At 37.6% G+C, this 19,849-nt stretch overlaps 1 protein-coding gene across 1 annotated transcript in view; it reads left to right on the top strand.

The window, feature by feature from the left end:
- WWP1 (WW domain containing E3 ubiquitin protein ligase 1) overlaps window positions 1-19,849 on the top strand; it is a 118,514-nt gene that overhangs the window by 20,809 nt on the left and 77,856 nt on the right. Inside the window, exons 4-7 of the mRNA XM_006859263.1 lie at window positions 4,128-4,265; window positions 4,356-4,422; window positions 10,190-10,374; window positions 18,145-18,481. Of these exons, the coding sequence (XP_006859325.1) occupies window positions 4,128-4,265; window positions 4,356-4,422; window positions 10,190-10,374; window positions 18,145-18,481 (727 nt within the window). The remainder of the gene's footprint in view (window positions 1-4,127; window positions 4,266-4,355; window positions 4,423-10,189; window positions 10,375-18,144; window positions 18,482-19,849) is intronic.

Genomic DNA, 19,849 nt, shown 5'->3' with positions numbered 1-19,849 from the left:
TTTCTGCTCCTGCAAAGATTTATAGTCTTGGAAACCCTGTGTAGGGTCGCTATGAGTCGGAACCAACTCCACAGTACTTAACAACAACAACATGAGTTGGAATCCACTTAGTAGCACTCAACAACGACACTGTTCTTTTTCTTGGAGTCCTTGGGTAATACAAATTGTTAAGCATTACTAGACAAAAGGTTGGCAGTTCAAACTCACCTGGGGGTGCCTCAGAGTCAGGCCTAGTGATCTTTTTTTCAGAAGATCACAGCCTTGAAAACCCTGTGGAGTGTAGTTCTACTCAACATGGGTCACCATGAGTTGGGATTGATTCAACTGTAACTTAGTTTGAAAGTTTCCAGAAATGGATAGCATACTAAACCATCAAGTAAATCAAGTCCCAAATTTAAAGGCTCATGTAGCCAATCTCTGATCTCAATTTTAATATTCTAATATATTTTATTAAAAAGGTTAAGTACTGAGTAGCACAGGTAAAAAGAAATAATGAAAAAAATAAAAAATATCTAAAACAATAGTAAAATACAAGAGTGCATTGAAAAATTTGTGGAATAAGAGAAAGGATAGTTGAATTGTCATTATCAAAACGCAAAGAGAAATGAATAACTGTATAGAACGAAACTTCTTGAGCTAATCATCCAATTAAGAAGTTAGAACAATAACAAAAGAAGTCTCCAGAAATCAGCAGGATGAAAAATGAATAAAAGATTATCTATACACACACACACACACACACACACATATATATATATTTTATATATTTTATATATAGAAAGAGCATCAATAAAGACAAAAGTTATCTCTGTTATCAACATGATTAGGTTCCAAAGACTAGGGCATTATTGCAGAAATCAAGTTAGGCAAGAGTGGAGGCTGACTTCATCATTAAACAGCTGCTAGACCACTGAGAATGATAGCCCAGCCTGGTTGACACATAATCTTACTCATCACTCAGTGTTATTCTCACTTTACACCTCAGTGTTTGTTGTTGCCAGTGTGTGTTACACCCAATGTGTGTTACACCCAATGTTTGTTAATGTGCAGTATAACCAGAAGTTCTTAGATAACAGTTTTTTTACTACTGTTGTAAATGTGAAATGTCAAATAAAAAGATAGTCGGTAAGCAAGGAGTAGGTATATTAGAAATATCAATGAGGAGTTCAGGAAATACCACAAATAAATGATTGTTGCTGTTGTTAGGTGCCTTAGAATTGGTTCCAACTCATAGAGACCCTGTGTGCAGCAGAAGGAAACACGCCCACCCTCACAATTACCGTGTTTGAGCCCATTGTTGCTGCCACTGTGTCAATCCATTTTGTTGGAGGTCTTCCTCTTTTTTGTGGACCCTCCAATTTTCCAAGCATGATGTCCTTCTGTAGGTACTGGTCCCTCCTGATAATATGTCCTAAGTATAAGAGATGGAGTCTTGCCATCCTCACTTCTTTTCTTTTTCAAGTTTTCATTATGAGTTGAGTGATTAGTTTACATAGGTAAACATCAGTTTTTCACTCATCGTTTCATTGCACTGATTATTATCTCTTCTGTGCATCATCATTCAACATTTACTTCTATTCCTTCTGGGGTTTTTTGGGGGGGAAGGGGTGGGTGTACACAAAAACACTGAGAAATAAATACTTAATCATTTAAACAATCAAAGGACACATTGTGCAAGCCTGCCCCCTGACCACCCCAGCACCTGGCTGCCAGCACACAGCCTTTCTCTTTCCATGAATCTAGAGTCCTCCATGCTGTCATTTCAGCTTCCATCTTTGGTGTTGCTGCTTCTCTGGATAGGGTCCCACCTTCCAATCATGCTCTTCTCCTTTGGCCATTCTCATTTCTAAGGAGCATTCTGGCTGTACTTATTTGAAGATAGATTTTTTTGTTGTTGTTCTGGCAGTCCGTGGTACTTTCAACATTCACCTCCAACACCATACTTCAAATGTATTCATTTTTCTATGGTTTTCCTTTTTTCATTTTCCAATTCCATCTACATCATTAAAGTGAACTGTACTTTGAGTTGGCATTTCTTCCTGAGTCATATTTTGAGTGTTTTACAACCTGAGGGGCTCATATCCATCATTGTAGCTGACAGTGTTCTACTGCTATTTATAAGATATTTAGTGGCTAACCATGGTCACCATTGTTGGCCCTGCTGGTATTTAAAATACCAGTAGCATAGCTTCCAGCTTCACAGGAACACACAAGCCACCATAGTACAACAAACTGACAGACAGTGTTGGAAATAACTGTTGTTAAGTGTCATTGAGTTGATTCTGACTCATAGTGATCTTGTTTAGGATTTCCTAGGAGCAACTGGTGGGCTTAAACCACCAACTTCATGATTAGGGTGGTGGTGGTTACGTGCCGTGGAGTTGGTTCCAACTTATTGTGACCCTGCAGGGTTTTGAGGCTGTAAATCTTTACGGGAGCAGAAAACCTCATCTTTCTCCCTTGGAAAAGCTGGTAGTTTTGAACTGCTGACCTTGCGGTTTGCAGCCCGATTCGTAACCACTACACTACTGTGTTTATCGTACAGATATTAAGTGCATTCGAGTCGATTCTGACTCATAGAGACCCTTTACAGAATTTCTGAGAAGCAGTTGGTGGGTTTGAACCATTGACCTTGTGTTTGCCAGTCCAGTGCGTATCCTATAGCATCACACCAGAAATCTGATACAGGTAGTAGATTTTAAATGGAGAACATAATTACAGATACAACAACATGTAAAGGATAATAGAATAAGAAAGATCTTACGCTTTGAAATTGAAAAAAAAATACATGGATGTATAAATTCCATTAAACAAAAACAAATGGAATCAAGAAGAAATGGAAAACCTGAATAGTTACTTCAATATTATTGAATCAGTAGGTAAATCTTATATATATTAAAAAGAGTCATGCCACATTGTTTTACAGACGAAGTTCCACTAAATTTTCAAGAAAGTGATCATTTTAACCTTTACAACTCTTTGAAAGTGTATAAAACAATTCTCTTTTAACTCTTTGAAATAGATTTTATCTTGATGTCAGCAGAAAAGACATTTGATAAAACTCAGTTTATAAAGATTACCAGCCAACTGGGATAAAAAGGAATATATGCAATCTATTGTCTACAATAAAATGATGTTTTCAGTTACCTAAAAGCTATAACTGACAATTTTTTTATTTTAAATAAGCAATATTAAGTCTATTTCCTTTGAAATCAAGAACAGAGAAGAATGTGCAGTATCGTTTCCATTTATAATTGTACTGGAGTCCATTCAGAAAAACAAAATACAGAGATTAGAAAGGAAGCAAAAAAGAGTCTGACCTGTACTAATGCAATCATTGTGTGTTTGGAAGACACCAAACTATAAATTACTTTTCATTGTAGGAAATATTTTCTTGTAAGATTTTAGTGAATTGCTATATGCTGGAAGCTAAAGAACATCTGTTTTTGTTGTTGTGATTTTCCTGTAAGTCATTGTTTACAGTAGCACAAATTGATAAATTATTTGGCAACTAAATTAACAAGGTATATAAAATCTGTATTCAGAGAATTATAAAACTACTGAATCACAGCAAGGACTTAAAAGATAATTATATTGCTGAATAAGAAAACTCAATATCCTTAGTTTGTCAGTCTTCCTTAATTATAAAGTCAGTGTGCAGTTGTACTCAGAATCCCAAATGGACTGTCATAGATCTAGACATGCATCTTGAAATTTATATTCATATACAAAGGACTACTTTAACAACTATGATGTGTCCACCAAATAGTGTACTATAAAGAGGAACAAGAAAGATATTTACTGTTAGGACTTAATGGCCAGGATACATTAATTGAAAAATGAAAGAGGCTAAAACTATTATAATGTGGTATTATTTAGATATATGTTCTGAAAGGTTTATAATGTACAAAGGAACAATTTAAGATGATATTGAAGGAGTGGAAGGGTATTTCGCTATAATGAAGTAATGCTGAAGTATTAAATGTCTACAGATAAACATACAAACAATTTCTTCCAAATACAGTTGTCAAGTCCTGAATAAAATAATCTTGAAATGTACATTTTATTTCTGAAACATTTTTGTATGTGGTAACAGCCTTTAAATTAGTGGTTTTTTCTTCCCCTAGTGGAAAGAGTGAAAGAACAATTAAAGCTTTCCTTAGAAAATAAGAATGGTGTAGTCCAGACGGGTGAATTGACAGTAGTGCTTGATGGATTGGTGGTTGAGCAAGAAAATCTAGCAAACTGCAACTCGTCTCCAACCAGTAAGCTAACTTTATGTGTGTATAAAATTCAAGGAAAAGTATCAGCAGGAAGTACACAAAAATCTAGTTTATTGTTTTCTTCTTGTTCAGTAGAAATACAGCAAAATGGTGATGCCGTACATGAAAATGGAGAGCCTTCAGCAAGGACAGCTACCAGGTAGAATATTTTATTTTCGGGTCTGTGGCAACACTGCAGTTTTTATATTTTTATCTTAGTTTAGAATTTACCACAGAATTTAAAAGTTTGTATCTACCATGTAAACTATCACATAATTCACAATAAAACATTTACAATAAAAGTTAATATCTAAATATGTCATTTGACTGAATTCTTGTGAAAATAGCTCCTTTAAAAAACATCTTTATTAATATATAAAATCTGCCCTTTGAAAGTATCCATTTCTGTGACTACGTATGCTCACAGAGTTATGCACATTCAGTGGTCTGTTTTCAGAAGATTCTCTTCACCACTATGACGGAACTCTAGGTGTATGCGCAGTCCCTCACCATTCTTGCTTCCTCCCATCTATTGGCAATTGCAAATTTACTTTTTATGGTTTTATGGATTGCTTCTTATGTCCATTTCCTATCATTGGAATCAAACAATATGTGACCTTTGTGGCTGACTTCTTTCATTTATATAATATTTTCATAAGGTCGGAGGTTTCAAGCCTACCAACTTGAACCTTTCTGCTCCTGCAAGGATTTACAGCTTTAGAAACCCTATACAGGGTCACTGTGAGTCAGAACCCACTGAATGACACTTAACATCAACAAGCATATTTTATTGATAAATCCTAAAATAAGTCAGATACTGTGGGAAAGTGTGGTTATCAAAATTGTCTGAATTGTCAGCTTCTTGCAACTCAGTAGAAAATAGGTTTTACATGGACTGTGGTCTTCCTCAAAAATCATCTTGCCGTTTCAACACCTTCCTGTCATTCTCATTTCATGACGATTACTGGGAATTCTATTCAAAATGGAGTCATGAACCACATAACGTCTGTTCAGGCAAAGTCCAGTACATATACATCCATGGTCCCTACCCCCATAATACCTTTTACAAAATCAAAGTACATAAAATGGTTCGTAATAACAAATGGGTGCTACTTGGTGATGCACATTAAAACATTATAATTACTATATTATATTAAAGCTGTTTTAGTGTATCTGGAAGTGTTTTCTATGCACAGAAAAAATGCACTATATACTAAGACAACATTTGACTGACTGATGTTAGATGCAAGCTGTATTTAACTCTTCCAATTTAGGACTTACATATAAATTTAACTTTAAAGACCAAGTTAGTAAGAAAACTTATTCCTAATCCAGGGATTACATGTACATAATGCTGTGTTTGCGTAGTGTCCAAATCATGCAATACCCTATTTTTCAGAACATATTGTGGACATATAAATGTTGCGTGATTGCATTTAATTTGGAATAAAAGCATATAGTAGTTCAAATATAATAGAATTAACCAAACCCATTGATACCCAGCCAATTCCAACTCAGAGCAATCCTATAAGACAGACTAGAATTGCCTATAGAGTTTCCAAAGCTATAAATCTTTACAAAAGCAGGCTGCCACATCCTGACACAGTGGCTGGTAAGTTCAAACTACTAACCTTTCAGTTAGCAGCTGAGTACATCAAGGTTCCCTATAATGGAATTAATATTTTGGGGGGGAAATCTATCTATCTATCTATCTATCTATCTATCTATCTATCTATCTGTCTGTCTATCTATCAATCTCTATCCATCCATCCATCTATCTATCTATCTATCTATCTATCTATCTATCTATCTATCTATGAAATTAATTGAACTTTTTTTTTAAAAAAAGCTCTTTGGTGTATGATAAAATATGACCGTCATTAGTCTAGAGAACTACTACCATTGCTTCTAAATAACCACTAAGTGATTCTCATCAAAGCAATTGAACCAGAGAAGTTTGTTTCCTGAATATTTCTTTGGCTTAAATAAAAACTTTTAATATATCATAGGTTACATTGAGAAAATTAAGTATCAGAAGGTATAGTTAGATTGATTAAAAAGAAGTGTGTGTGTTTATAATGTTTGAAATAGAGTTTGGATGCATAAAAATTATGTTTATTATGTTGTAACATGTCTTGAAAGAAAGTTAGTTCTGCAGTATCAGAAGAACTTTACCTAAACTCCTGGATCACTAACTCCCACTGAGTGCTTGGGAGAAGAACCAGAATCACCTGCAGAGCCTCTTTTCAGTCCTTACCTACCTGTTTGCATATCTGCACATAACTCATTCCAAATATTTAAGTGACAGGGTAGGAAGCTAGCATTCCTTTTTCATTTGTTTATTTAACAGAGAATTACTGAGTGCTTATTTGGTGCCTGATATTAGGTCCAGGCACTGAGAAGAGCTTCCCTGTTTCCATAATTCTATTGGGGTGGGGGTGGGGGGTTGGCTAAAGGTAGCTAGTATGCAAGTGGAAAAACAAGCCAATAGGAGATAGTGATAACAACTGTGGAATTCTTGAAACAAGATAAGGTGACAGGAATGGAAGGGAGCCTGTTTTAAGGTGAGATACCAGGGAATCATCACTGAAGAAGTGCCGTTTGATCTAAAATGAACCATCCCCACAGAATTTTTCAAGAAGAACATTCCAGACAGAGGAAATAACAAGTACAGATCGCTGAGTGCATTTGCAGTTGACTTACGCTTTATAAATTCTAATGCCCAATAATAATGTTTATTCTGTTCGTCTTGTCCTTATAATTTTACTGCTTGGTATGCAAGTGTATAATGAGCAATTGAAGACTTTTCAGCATTTTTTTTTTTTATATTCATTAAAACTGATACACTATGTCTCCTGTAAAAAGAGCAAGGAGAAGCTTAGAAAGAGCTCGTTCAGGCTGCTCTGTGGAGAACAGATAGCATGGCAAGAGTGGAAGGAGGAAAATCAGTTAGGAATTTAGTGGTGGTGGTGGTGGCTGTGTTCTGTGAAGTCGGTTCCGACTCATAGCGACCCTGCACAGGGCTTCCGAGGCTGTCAGTCTTTACAGGAACAGAAAGCCTCATCTTTCTCCTGTGGAACAGCTGGTAGTTTCGATCTGCAGACCTTGCGGTTTGCAGCCCGATTCGTAACCACTACACTACCAGAGGAAGTTAGTAGCAGCCTGTATATTTTAGAAAAAATTCTCTGGTGACTTAGATGATCATTGCATGATTCCCATCCACTGCAAGTAAGATTAAAATGTTTGATTTTATAAATAAAGTTTTATTTGTTTGTTTACAGTTGTTTATGTACTGTAAATTCTTCCAACTCTAGTATATGATATTCAGCTTTCTTTTCTGATCATCATGTATTCAGAATTTCAGAGCTTAGCTTTTTCAGTATTCATTAAAATCACAGCACTTATATTTGGAATTGGTTTTTATAAGATTCATACAGTTCCATGAGCATTGCTTTTTTTTTTTTTTTTTAATGTTTATTGTGAATTATGTGATAGTTTACATGGGAAAACATTAGATTTACATTCATCCTATCTCTATCATTACATTGCCATGGTCAAAAAACCCTCCATGTATCATTAACCAACCAAACGGTACACCCTGCAAGCCTGCCCCCTGGTCGTCAACACATAGCCTCTCTCCCTCTCTCGGTCTAGAGTTCCCAGCTGCTCCATCTCTCCATGTCATCGTGTCTGTCTCCATCTCTGGCATAACTGTTTCTCCCTTGATGGTTCCAGGGACCTCTGCTCCTGGAGTACAAAGTCAGCCACTCCCCTCCTTTTCTACCAAACGTCTACCTTTACATTTCCAACCCTCAGAGTCAGTCCTGGTAGTAATTATTCACTATTGTGTCACATGAGTGCTATCCACATCTCCTTTCATCTGTCCTTCCCAGACAGATTGAATACTACTTAGTGGAGATTCTACCTTCCTCCGTGCCCTCTGGATCTAGGCTCCCTCTTGAAAGCTTGTAAGCCAGTCACTTCTTGCCTTTGTAGCCCCCCCCATTTTGGGTAGCCAATGGTTGCCCATCTCTTGTCTACTCTGTGTATGGAGGGGGGTAGTGGGAATGATCCTCGCTGTAAAGATTTGTTCCTGCTTTTGAGCTACTGCATCCATAGGTGTAGGTCAAGTTCATCAAATTGTATCAGATTACTCTTTTTTTCCTCTTCTTTCTTCTTCTAGTTGAACTTTGATCATCCAGCCATTGAAGCCAGGTCAAGTGGGTATTTCTGAAAGTGTGGGTGTTCTTGTGCATATGCCCTCTCTTCTTATCAGCTGGATGCTTCACTCTCCACTCTAGTCCTCTATGGCTATGTCTCTGACTCTGGGCCCAGACTGCTGACCAACCAGATCTCCACCTGGGTTTCTATTGAATGTGGTTGGACTTAGCGCACAGCTTTGTTGCTGGTTTTCCCTCACTTCCTCTTATCGGTGACCAACATGGTCACCAGTCAGAGCACGTATCTGCTCTTGTATTCCCATTGAGTCTCAGTCTTGGAATGCTGTTTGTTCTGAGGGGATCCAACCGCTTGCCTTGATGTCCCCTGGGTGAACAACTTGCTTGTTCTTGTAGTAGACAGTCAGACTGCCGTTATTGTTTTGCATTTTTCCTTTCAGTCTTTCTTTCAAGAAGTATCTTCTGTTCTTCTAGTCACTCACTACAGGCTGGTCTGCCCATCCTTTCAAGTGGATATTTCCCATCTCAGAAGATTGTGGATGGGGTTCAGGATTCCACCTATGGTCTTATGTAATGCAAAGGCACCACAGGAAGCCTCCTTCATTGGGCATGTTGTAGCCCCATTTTAGGTATTCCAATCAGTTATAGGCAGAAGACGGACTTATCAGCTTTCTATGGTGATATTTCTGGCTATTCCTTTCTCTCCCCCTCAAGTGTCTATTTTATAATGGTATGCAAGGGAAACCAAGATTCAAAAGACAGCCAAGCATCTTAACATTATTTCCCCCTTCTTCCCCATTCCAACCATGTCTCAATCCCTGTATCCTAGAGCCCTGTTGTTCCAAGAATGTGCATGCATCGTTCTTTACCTCTGTCCCACTTAGCCCATGCAAATCTACCTGTTTTCCCATCTGCCTTGTTCTTCTTTTGCCCTCCAGCTTCTTATGTATTGCCCCCCTCCCCAGCACCCAAACTATCCTGTGTCTAATCCCTACCCTGTACTCCGCCTTTCCCTCCCTCCCCTCAACCAACTTCCTATATCCCAGTAACCAGCAAAGACGCCCTCGCCCCCCTTTAGAATGGGTTCTTTTTCTTAGTCTTTTACAGCAGTGGTCCTATTCAGTATTTCTCCTTTTGTGACTGACTAATTTCACTCAACATAATGTTCTCAAGGTTCATCCATGTTATGTGATAGTTTACAGCTTCCTTGTTGTTCTTCAAGGTCACATAATATTCCATTATGTGTATGTACCACAGTTTGTTTATCTATTCTAACGTTAATGGGCACTTAGGCTGTCTCCATCTTTTTACTAATATAAATAGTGCTGCTATGCACATTGGTGTGCCTATATCTACTTGTGTTATGGCTTGTATTTCTTGTGGGTAAATACCAAGTAGAGGAATGAGCATTGCTTTCTGAAACTACTTTTAGAACATTTAAAGATTAATATTCTTAAATGTTTGAAATGCATACTTCGAACATTAATTTGAAGGAGTAAATTCATTTTAACTTTAGTATACTTGTGTATCTTATTACTGATTTTATCTGGCAATGTAGATACCTTTAGAATTGAATGTAATTTAAACTTTAATATGATAAAAGCTTATTATATTTTTGTTCATTACTCTGTACACTTTGCTTGCTTTTAAGAACTCAGTAAATATTTTCTGAAATTATTTTGATGAAACATTGTTTAATTGTAGTTAACTCATTGAAATAAGGCTTTTTTTTTTTTGTTTTTTTTTAAGGTTAACTGGCGAAAGTGCTAATGGAATGGATAATCCTGTACGTGCAAACACTCTAATTCAGAACGCAAGCTGTTCATATATAGTTAATGGAGACAACACACCTTCATTTCCATCTCAGGTTGCTGCCAGACCCAAAAATACACCAGCTCCAAAACCACTTGCATCTGAGCCTGCCAATGACACTGGTAAGCATAGCTATTTATGACTTTGTTTAATTGAAAGGTGAATGAAGGTTTATATTTCTATGCCTAGAATTTTCTTTTACTTTAGTCTTTCTTAATCTTCTCTTGTATGATCCGAATTTAAAAAATAATATAACCCCTGAAGTTTTTTTCTAAGAATTTGAGTTCTAAATTATTTAGAAAGATAATCCAAAAAATGTATTAGTTTTCAGTCACAACACATTCTTTATATAAATACTTATTCTCTTATTTTATATCACAAAATTCACTGTTTAATGTGATGTAAAATATATTTCTGAAAACTTTAGCTGCTTTATTGATTTGTTTTAAAAATTAATACCTCTTTTAACCTTCAGTATTAAAAAAATTTTTTTGCATGTAATTTAGTAAAAAAATGATGCAGCTCCTCAAATATTTTCTATTTTTCAAAAGTGTACTTTATTCTGTTGAGAAGAAATATCTAAGGAAGATTTCCTCTATAATCCTGTTTTGCAGTGGACTCAGCTATAATATCAATAAATTTTTTTATGTTTGCTGTTTATGTGTTAACTCAGATTGAGTTTCCTAGAACTCAGGCATCTTAGCATTTGCTTGAGGTTACTAGCTAGTACTTGTTGGAGCTGGAACTGGAATCCTATTCATTTGATTCCAGAGCCTGTGTTCTTTCCTGTGTTTGTCTATTTATGGAAAAGTATTAAATAATAAAAAGTTGTAAAGAAGCAATTCAGTAACAAAATTTATTTGTAATACCTAATTGTGTGTTTATAGCCAAGAATGGGAGAATATTGACAAAGAATTACCCTGATAGTTTTTATTACATGCTACTCTTTATTTAAAAAAATAAAAAGGAAAGACTTAAAAGATGGTTTCCAAGTATTTATGTTGTTATTAAATGCTGTCGAGTTGGTTCCGATTCACAGTGACCATGTATATGTTTTCCAAGGAGTGCCTAATGAGCTTTAACTGCCGGACTTGTGGTTTAAACCAACCTTGCAGTCCAGTCAGTGCATTAACACACAAGGCCACACCAGGACTCCCAAGTACTCATGTTAGGTAGAATGTTTTAGTCTTTAAGATAGTTAGAAAGTAAAGGGAAGATAAATATATATAATCAGCATGAAATTAGCAGATTTTTTCCTCCCGAGTGTAATCGTTCTAAAGAAAACACGTGACTGAAATTTCTTTCGTAAAGCAGAAAAGGAAACATCATCTTAGAATATTCACTGTTATCCCTAAATTAAGAACTGACCAGTTAAAACAGTTGCTATTATTCATACTTAGGCTTTTATGGATCTGTTTAAAAAGAAACCTAACTTGAACAATATCCTCAATAATACAAAAGAGTAAATCTGACAGTGAGTTTCAGAGAACTCTGTCTTATATAACCCTTCCGTATAGGATAATGGCATAACCTCATATTGCAAAACAAATCATTCTGTAGCTGGACAGTGCAACAATTTGTAAATATTTAACTTACTCATAGTTTGGTTAATTTAAAAATTAAATTTTTCCATTAAAAAAAATATAATATGAGGGAGTACCTAGTACGTATGTTGTTGTTAAGTGCCATCAAGTCAGTTCCCACTCATAAGTGACCCTCTATAGGGTTTCCAAGGAGCAGCTGGTGGGTTTGAACTGCCAGCCTTGCAGTTAGCAGTCCAGTGCTGATCCTATAGTGCCACACCAGAACACCAATACCTATAGGAAGAACCAGTGATTAAAAAAAAAATCAGCAAACACATAGAAAAGTAGTTTAGCTAAGGATCAGAGTTTTTCCCAATAGTGAATACAATGCCTTTTAGCCTAGCAGGTATTTGTGTCTGTTGTTTTGTGTGATTCTTAATTTAATTGTTGTTGAATATGCAGCAAAATATACACCAATTCCACACTTTTTATGTGTACAATTTAGTGACACTGATTACATTCTTCAAGGTGTACAACCATTTTCACCTGCCTTTTCTAAATTGTTCCTCCCAATTAGCTTAAACTCACTGACTTTTAAGGTTCTTGTCTAATCTTTCCAGTTGGTGTTTTCAATTTGATCTCGTATAGATCTTATATATAGCACATAGGTGAAAATACAGCACATAGAAGGAACTAGAAGTAAAGGCTCTGCCATAAATAATTCCTGTGACATAAAACAACCAGGGATACCTAGGACAAGCTGAATAGTAGTAGTAGTAACAGCTGAAGTTTGTGTTGTATGTGTTCTAAGTACTATGTATTCATTCACTGATTCATCACAGTTGCCCTTTGAAATGATAACTAGTAGGTTTCCTTTTTCCTGTTGAAGAAACTAAAGCAGAGAAGTCACAACTAGGAAGCAGAAGAGCTTTCACTGGTTTCATGTTGCTCTTGATTCTGCACTTTGCTTTTCTGTTCACTTTGATGTGTTCATGATGGTGCCTCAAATCTGTTCCTGTTACTCTTTGATGCTATGATAGACATGAAATAATATTTCCTCACCCAACTTAGCACTTCTACCTCCTCTGATTATTACTGTGACATCTGACAATACATCTCAACTGTACTCATTCCATTGGCTGACTTAAAAGGCTTCCGGAACCTATTCTGTTGGTAGCAACCACTTGACTGATTTCCATTGCTTGATCTCTGAACCCTTATTAAGAGGATGACTCCAGGTACCTTTTCAAGCATCAGGAGATGTCCCTGTCCCTTTATGGTGTTGGTACAAAATATTCTCCTTTTTCTTAACTCAGGACTTTAGAAGTCATTTTTCATTGTTGTTAGTTAGAAGTTACAGCAGTAGTGGGGTTGTACAGAGTCTGTATAGAGCATATTTCATGGATTTAATCCCCTTGTACTTTTAAATTCCTGAGATCTCTGTCTAACATTATGTGTTTTTTGTTTAGTTTTTATTTTCTTTACACTATTTGATGGCAAAATGACTAGCATGACTATGAAGCTATTTATAGCTTTCATTTACCACACTTAGAGTGAGTATAATTAAATTTTGTTAAAGAAATAAATTGTTAACATTAGAACCTATTTAGATTGTTGTTAACAACAAAATATTGTTGTTGTTAAATGTAATCAAGTTTGTTCTGATGCATAGCAATCCTGTATAGGATTTCCAAGGAACAACTGTTGAGTTTGAACTGCCACCTGTGGTTCAAACTGACCTTGAAGTTGAGGGCTTTTCTTATAGCTCCACATCAGGAATCCATTTTAAGTACTGTTGTTAACTGTTTTCCAGTCGGTTCTGATTTATAGCATAAGGTGTCTGAGCAGTGGTTGGTGAACTTGAACTGCCGACGTTATAGTTCAAACTGACTTTGCATTCCCGCACATTAACCCACAGCACCACACCAAGTATTAGTATAATATATAATCTGTATACCACATTATGGGAACCTGGCACCAGCAGGTTGAAAATAAGGGATTGTGTGTTTATACTGAGGAGTTTAAAGCAAGTGGTTTTTCATCAGAGACATTTGCACCTGGGCTGTTTTCCTTTTGTCTTTCTGAGTCTTGATTGTTACTGTTGTTAAGTACCGTCAAGTCAATTCCTACCCAAAGCAACCCTGTTTAGGGTTTCAAGGAGCCACTGGTGAGCTTGAACCGCTGACCTTGTGATTCAAACTGACATTGCAGCCCAGCGCATTAACCCACAGTGCCATACCAGGACTCTTAGAATCTCGATTAAGAGGATCTATTTGATATGAGAGCTCTGGTAGCGTAGTGGTTACGAATTAGTCTGCGAACCTCAAGGTCAGCAGTTCGAAACTGCCAGCTGCTCCGCGGGAGAAAGATGAGGCTTTCTGCTCCCGTAAAGATTTACAGCCTCGGAAACCCTGTTCAGGGTCTTTATGGGTCGGAACTGACTCGATGGCACTTAGCAACAACAACCTTTGATATGGTTAGTTACTGAACGTTGGTAGTTATTTTAACCTAAAGCTGGAGGCAGTCAAGATATAGTGAAATGATTTAGAGATTTAGTGTCTGACAGGACTGGTTTCAAATCAAGCATTACCATTTATTTATCATGTCACCCTGGACAAACTCAACATTGTCAAATTTTAGCTTTCCCATGTATATTAAGGAGTCCTGGTGTGGTGCTCTGGGTTAATGCATCAGACTGCAGAGCTGTTTGAACTGCAAGGTTGGATGTTCAAGCTCACTAGCTGCTCTTTGGAAACTCTGTACAGGGTCGCTATGGGTCGGAACCGATTCAACAGCACTTCACAACAATAATATGTATATTGAGAAGATAATATTCAACTAGTTACTTTATTGGATTGTTATGAAACTTAGATGAGATAATTGATCTGCATCATCTAGTATAGTCCATGGCCAACAAATCAGTTATGAATGAGGAAGAACAATTCTTATATACATGTACAGTAATTATCTGTTTTCTCACTAGTTGTTGTTAAGTGCCATTTTGTCGGTTGTGACTCTTAGTGACTCTGTATAGGACTTCTGAAGAGTGGCTGCTGAGTTTGAACCATCAACCCCATGATCAGCAGCTCAGTGACCATCCTACAGCACCACACCAGGACTCCTCCCTAGTAAAATGGAATAATGCTGATACTCCTTTGAATTCTGTAGTTTGCTTTAACAACTAACAAATCTATACTTACAGTTACAGTAAAAAGGATATAAATGACGAGATTCATAGAGTGAGATCTAGAAAATTTCCAAGGTGGAGTGTCCATATCCCAAAAAGGACCAGTCTACCCTTCCACATGTATTGATGTGGAGCTTATGTATCATGGCCTCATGATGTACACATGGTCGAGTGAATCCTGCCCCCTTCCTCTGAGGTCAGCTGATGTCACACAGTGGGTCTTTCTGTTAAGGCCAGCCTCCACCTGCGTCACTGCACCAGCATAACCGGTTAGGTCTGATACAGATAAAAGGCACATCCACCACTGGATAAGTCCCAGGTTTTAGAATGTGGCTCCATACTATAAGCACTGATCAGCGGTTCAAGCCCACCAGCCATACCCTGGGAGAAGAATGAGGCTTTCTGCTCCCGCAAAGAAACCCTCTCCAGGGTCGCTATGAGTCAGAACCCACGTGGAGTGGTGATCATTATGGAAAGAAGGGCTGAGAGCACTTCCTATGACATCAGATACAGGAGAAAATTTCTTGCTTTGAGCAACTGAATAGTACCATTTAATATTTAACGTACTATCTTTTTCTAATAGTTTATGTTTCGTGTGCTATATTTTGCTGTGAGCAAAGACTTGTCTGTTTCCTATTGGACTGGGTTATATCTTTATTCACATGCACCTTTTCCCCATTTCATGCTATTTTACTTTGAAAAAGACTACTGCAGATTCTTTCTCTTATGGGAATTTCCACACCATTGAAAAGTAAAAATTACATGACAAAATGCTGGTAAATGAACATGATATAGGAGATAACAAAATGCACCCTGGAAACCAGGATGGTGAGACCTAGTCTCTCATACTTCAGACATACTGTCAGGAGGGACCAGTCCCTGGAGAAGGATGTCATGTTTGGTAAAGTGAAGGGTCAGGGAAAAAGAGGAGGACCCCCAATCAGATGAATTGGTATAATGGCAGCAGCAATGGGCTCAAACTAGTAATAATTGTGAGGTTGGTTCAGGAAAAGGCGGTGTTTCATTCTGTTGTGCATAGGATCGCTATGAGTTAGTACCAACTCGATGGCACCTAACACAACATAGACACTGTCTTGATTTCCCCATATTGTCTTAAAAGTATTGAATGTGGAATAGTTCTGTAAATATTGTGTTTATTGAATTTGGTTTTTTGTTTTTTGTTTTTTTTTATCTTCCCTAAGCCATTTCCTCTACCATATTTGGTACGAAACTTGACTGGCTCTGTTTTTGTTCTTTTGCATAAACTATTCCTTTTATAGTGCCCTCTTTTCTTCTTTCTATGTTGCAGTTTTTCTTTAAAAATCTACCTGAACAGTAGCATCTCCACTGAGTAGTATCCAGTCTGTCTGGGCAGGGCTGATGAAGGAGATGGGGATAGGTCTCTTGTGATACAATAATGAATAATTGCTATCAGTACTGTGAGAGCTGGAAATGTAAAGGTAGACGTTTTATAGCAAAAGAAGGGGCGTGATTGATTTTGCAGTCCAGGAGCGGAGGTCCCTGGAACCATCAAGGGAGAAGAACAGAGCGCGGGACCCTCCCCAGAGAAACAGTGATGCTGGGCCTGGAGGCAGAGATGATGACGTGGAGAGATGGAGTGGCTGGGGACTCTAGACCCAGAGAGGGAGAGGGGCTGTGTGCTGACGACCGGGGGGCAGGCTGGTAGGGCACACCCTTTGTTTGGTTGATGATGCATGGAGGGAATTGTAACCATGGCAATGAAACGGTATATGATAGGATGAATGTAAATCTGATGTTCTCCCATGTAAACTATCACATAATTCACAATAAAACAGTAAAAAAAAAAAAAATCTACCTGATGATTCCATTACTTACAATTAGTCTCCCTCCTATATTTCAACTAGAACTTTGATGTGTAGTCTTCTAATAGGTTTTGTTCAATAAGCTCTTATCCCTGGAGTTTTAATTTGAGTATTTAATTGGAGTATTACAACATTGCTGTTGTTAAAAGTTGAGTCGGTTCTGATTCATATTGACCCTGTAGAGAGTTTCCGAGGAGTGGCTGGTGGGTTTGAACTTCCAGCCTTGTGATTCGCAGTCCAGTGCTTATTCTACAGTGCCACACCAGGACATACTTAAGATTGAGTAGTCACACTCAAAATGAAAATGAAGATTACGTCTTTGGTTCCCAATACTGAGTTATTTCTCATTGTAGAATATTGTTGCTAAGTGCCATTGAGTTGGTTCCAACTCTTAGTGACCCTCCCTGTAGAAGGAGTCCTGGTAGGACTCCATAGGATAAACACTCGACCCTTACAGGGTTGCTGTGGGGCGGAACCTACTCAGTGGCACTGATAGAAACAACAATAGGGTTTCCAAGGAGCAGCTGGTTTGTGTTTCAAACCAACCTTGTGGTCCAGTGTTTACCCTACAGTGCTATACCAGGACTCCATGTACAGTTTGTGGATTTTTTTGTTATTGTTTTTATCCAAAATAATCTTAAGAATGCCAGTATAAATATGTAATGTCACTATGTATTTTCCATCATTATCAGAAGACTTCTTTCTATATTAGTTACGATTTGCATAAGAAAAAAGAAATTGTAAGAGATTGGCTAAGTTTTTATATCATCCATTCTTTCTGCTCCCGTAACAATTTACATCCTCGGAAACCCTGTACAGGGTCACTGTGAGTCAGAACCAACACCACGGCACACTATCACCACCACCGTGCCGAGTTAGAACATTTGTTATCCTAATACTGTTTTCTCTTTCTTTAAGTTATATTTTTATCATTTACATACTATTTATTCCTCAAAAGGAGTCCTGGTGTGGCACTGTAGGATAAGCACTGGATTGCAAGGTCAGTTTGAACCACAAGGTTGGAGGTTCAAACCCACCAGGTGTTCCTTGGAAACTATACAGTGTGGCTATGAGTCGGAACCGACTTAGTGGCACTCAACAACAACTGCCACAACAAATAAATGAGATGTCCTAGTGTTGTAGTGCCATAGGATGAGCAATGAATGAACAGAATCGTTCAAGGTCTGTGGTTCAAACCCACTAGCCACTCTTGGGAACCCAACCCCTATACTGGGTCACTATGGCAGCACTTAACACCAACAATAAATGGTAATGGATTAGTTAATTGATTTCTTTGTCATTATTTGGTAGATCATCTTATTAATTTTCCCTTCTTAGTTAATGGAGAATCATCCTCATCTGCACCAACTGATAATACATCTGCCACAGGGACTGCAATAGTATCTGGAGAAACCACCTTGTCTTCAAATTACACTAGTACTACTGTCGAAGAGCTTTCTGTTCAAGAAATACCAACTTCCTCAGAAAACAACGAATGTATTCCTTCTACCAGTACAACATTGGAATCTGAAGCTAGAAGTACATTAGACCCTGCCACCTCTAACTGTGTAAATGATCCTGCTTTTGAAGCAGCCAAAATAAGACAGTCGGATGGGTGTGTGGAACCCATACGGCAACAGTCTGGAAATAGCAACACAGAAACTCTGCCATCAGGGTATGTTAAATTTATTTTTTTTTTTTTAATGTTTGATTCAGATTTAAGGAACAACAATTTGATAATACCTTATCATAGAATATACAAGGTTAAGTAATAATGTATTTTTACAAAGTCACAGGAACCTTTCCTAAGCAAAAAATAGCAAACTGAAACATATCTTCTATTTAGGTCTATACACTTCTAAAGGCAATGTTTCCATTTCTTGAACTCATCCCCAAATTCTGCACTTTTCAACTTGTTGTTGTTGTTGTTAGGTGCCATTGAGTTGGCACTAAGTTATAGTGACCTTACGCACAGCAGTACGAAACAATGTCCGATCCTGGGCCAAACTCACTACTGTTGCTGCACTTGAGTCCATCGATGCTGCCACCAGTCCAGTCCATCTTAATGGGGGTCTTCCTCTTTTTCTCTGACCCTGCATCTTACCAAACATGATATCTTTCTCCAGTGACTGTATCCTCCTGACAATATGTCCAAAGTATGAGAGGCGAAGTTTGGCCATCTTGGCCTCCAAGGAGCACTTTGGCTGCGCTTCTTCCAAAACAGATCTATTGCACTTTTAGTATTCTCCTCCAACATGATAACTCAAAGGCATCAATTCTTCTACCGTCTTCCTTATTCACTGTCCAGCTTTCACATGCATATGAGGTTATTGAATATACCATGGCTTGGGTCAGGCATACCTTAGTCCTCAGACTGACATCTTTGCTCTTCAACACTTTAAAAAGGTCTTGTGCAGCGCATTTGCCTAATGCAATACATCGTCTAATCGCTTGACTGCTGCTTCCGTGAGTGTTGATAATTGATCCAAGAAGAATGAAGTCCTTGACAACTTCAGACTTTTCTCTGTTGATAAGATCTTGTTTTTGGTCCAGTGGTGAGGATTTTTGCTTTCTTGGCATTGAGATGTAATCCATATTGAAGGCTGTGCTCTTTGATCTTCATCAGTAGATATTTTAAGTCCTCTTCACTTTCAGCAAGCAAGGTTGTATAATCTGCATATCGCAGGTTGTTAATGAGTCTTCCTCCAATCCTAATGCCACGTTTTTCTTCATAGAACCCAGCTTCTCAGATTATTTGCTCAGCATACAGGTTGAATAAGTATGGTGAAAGAATTCAACCTTGTCACTCACGTTTCGTAATTTTAAAACATTCAGTGTTCCCATGTTCTGTTCGAATAACCGCTTCTTGGTCCGGGTACAAATTCCTAATGAGTACAATTAAGTGTTCCGGAATATGTATACTTTGCAATGTTTTCCATAGCTTGTCATGATACACACAATTGAAAGCCTTTGCATAATGAATAAAGCACAGATAAACATCTTTCTGATATTCTCTGCCTTCAGCCAAGATCCATCGGACATC

Source organism: Chrysochloris asiatica, unplaced genomic scaffold (genome assembly GCF_000296735.1).
Source record: "Chrysochloris asiatica unplaced genomic scaffold, ChrAsi1.0 scaffold00031, whole genome shotgun sequence".
Lineage (NCBI taxonomy): Eukaryota > Metazoa > Chordata > Mammalia > Afrosoricida > Chrysochloridae > Chrysochloris > Chrysochloris asiatica.
Note: the sequence above shows the minus strand (reverse complement) of the source record. Positions and strands in the feature narration are given on the sequence as shown.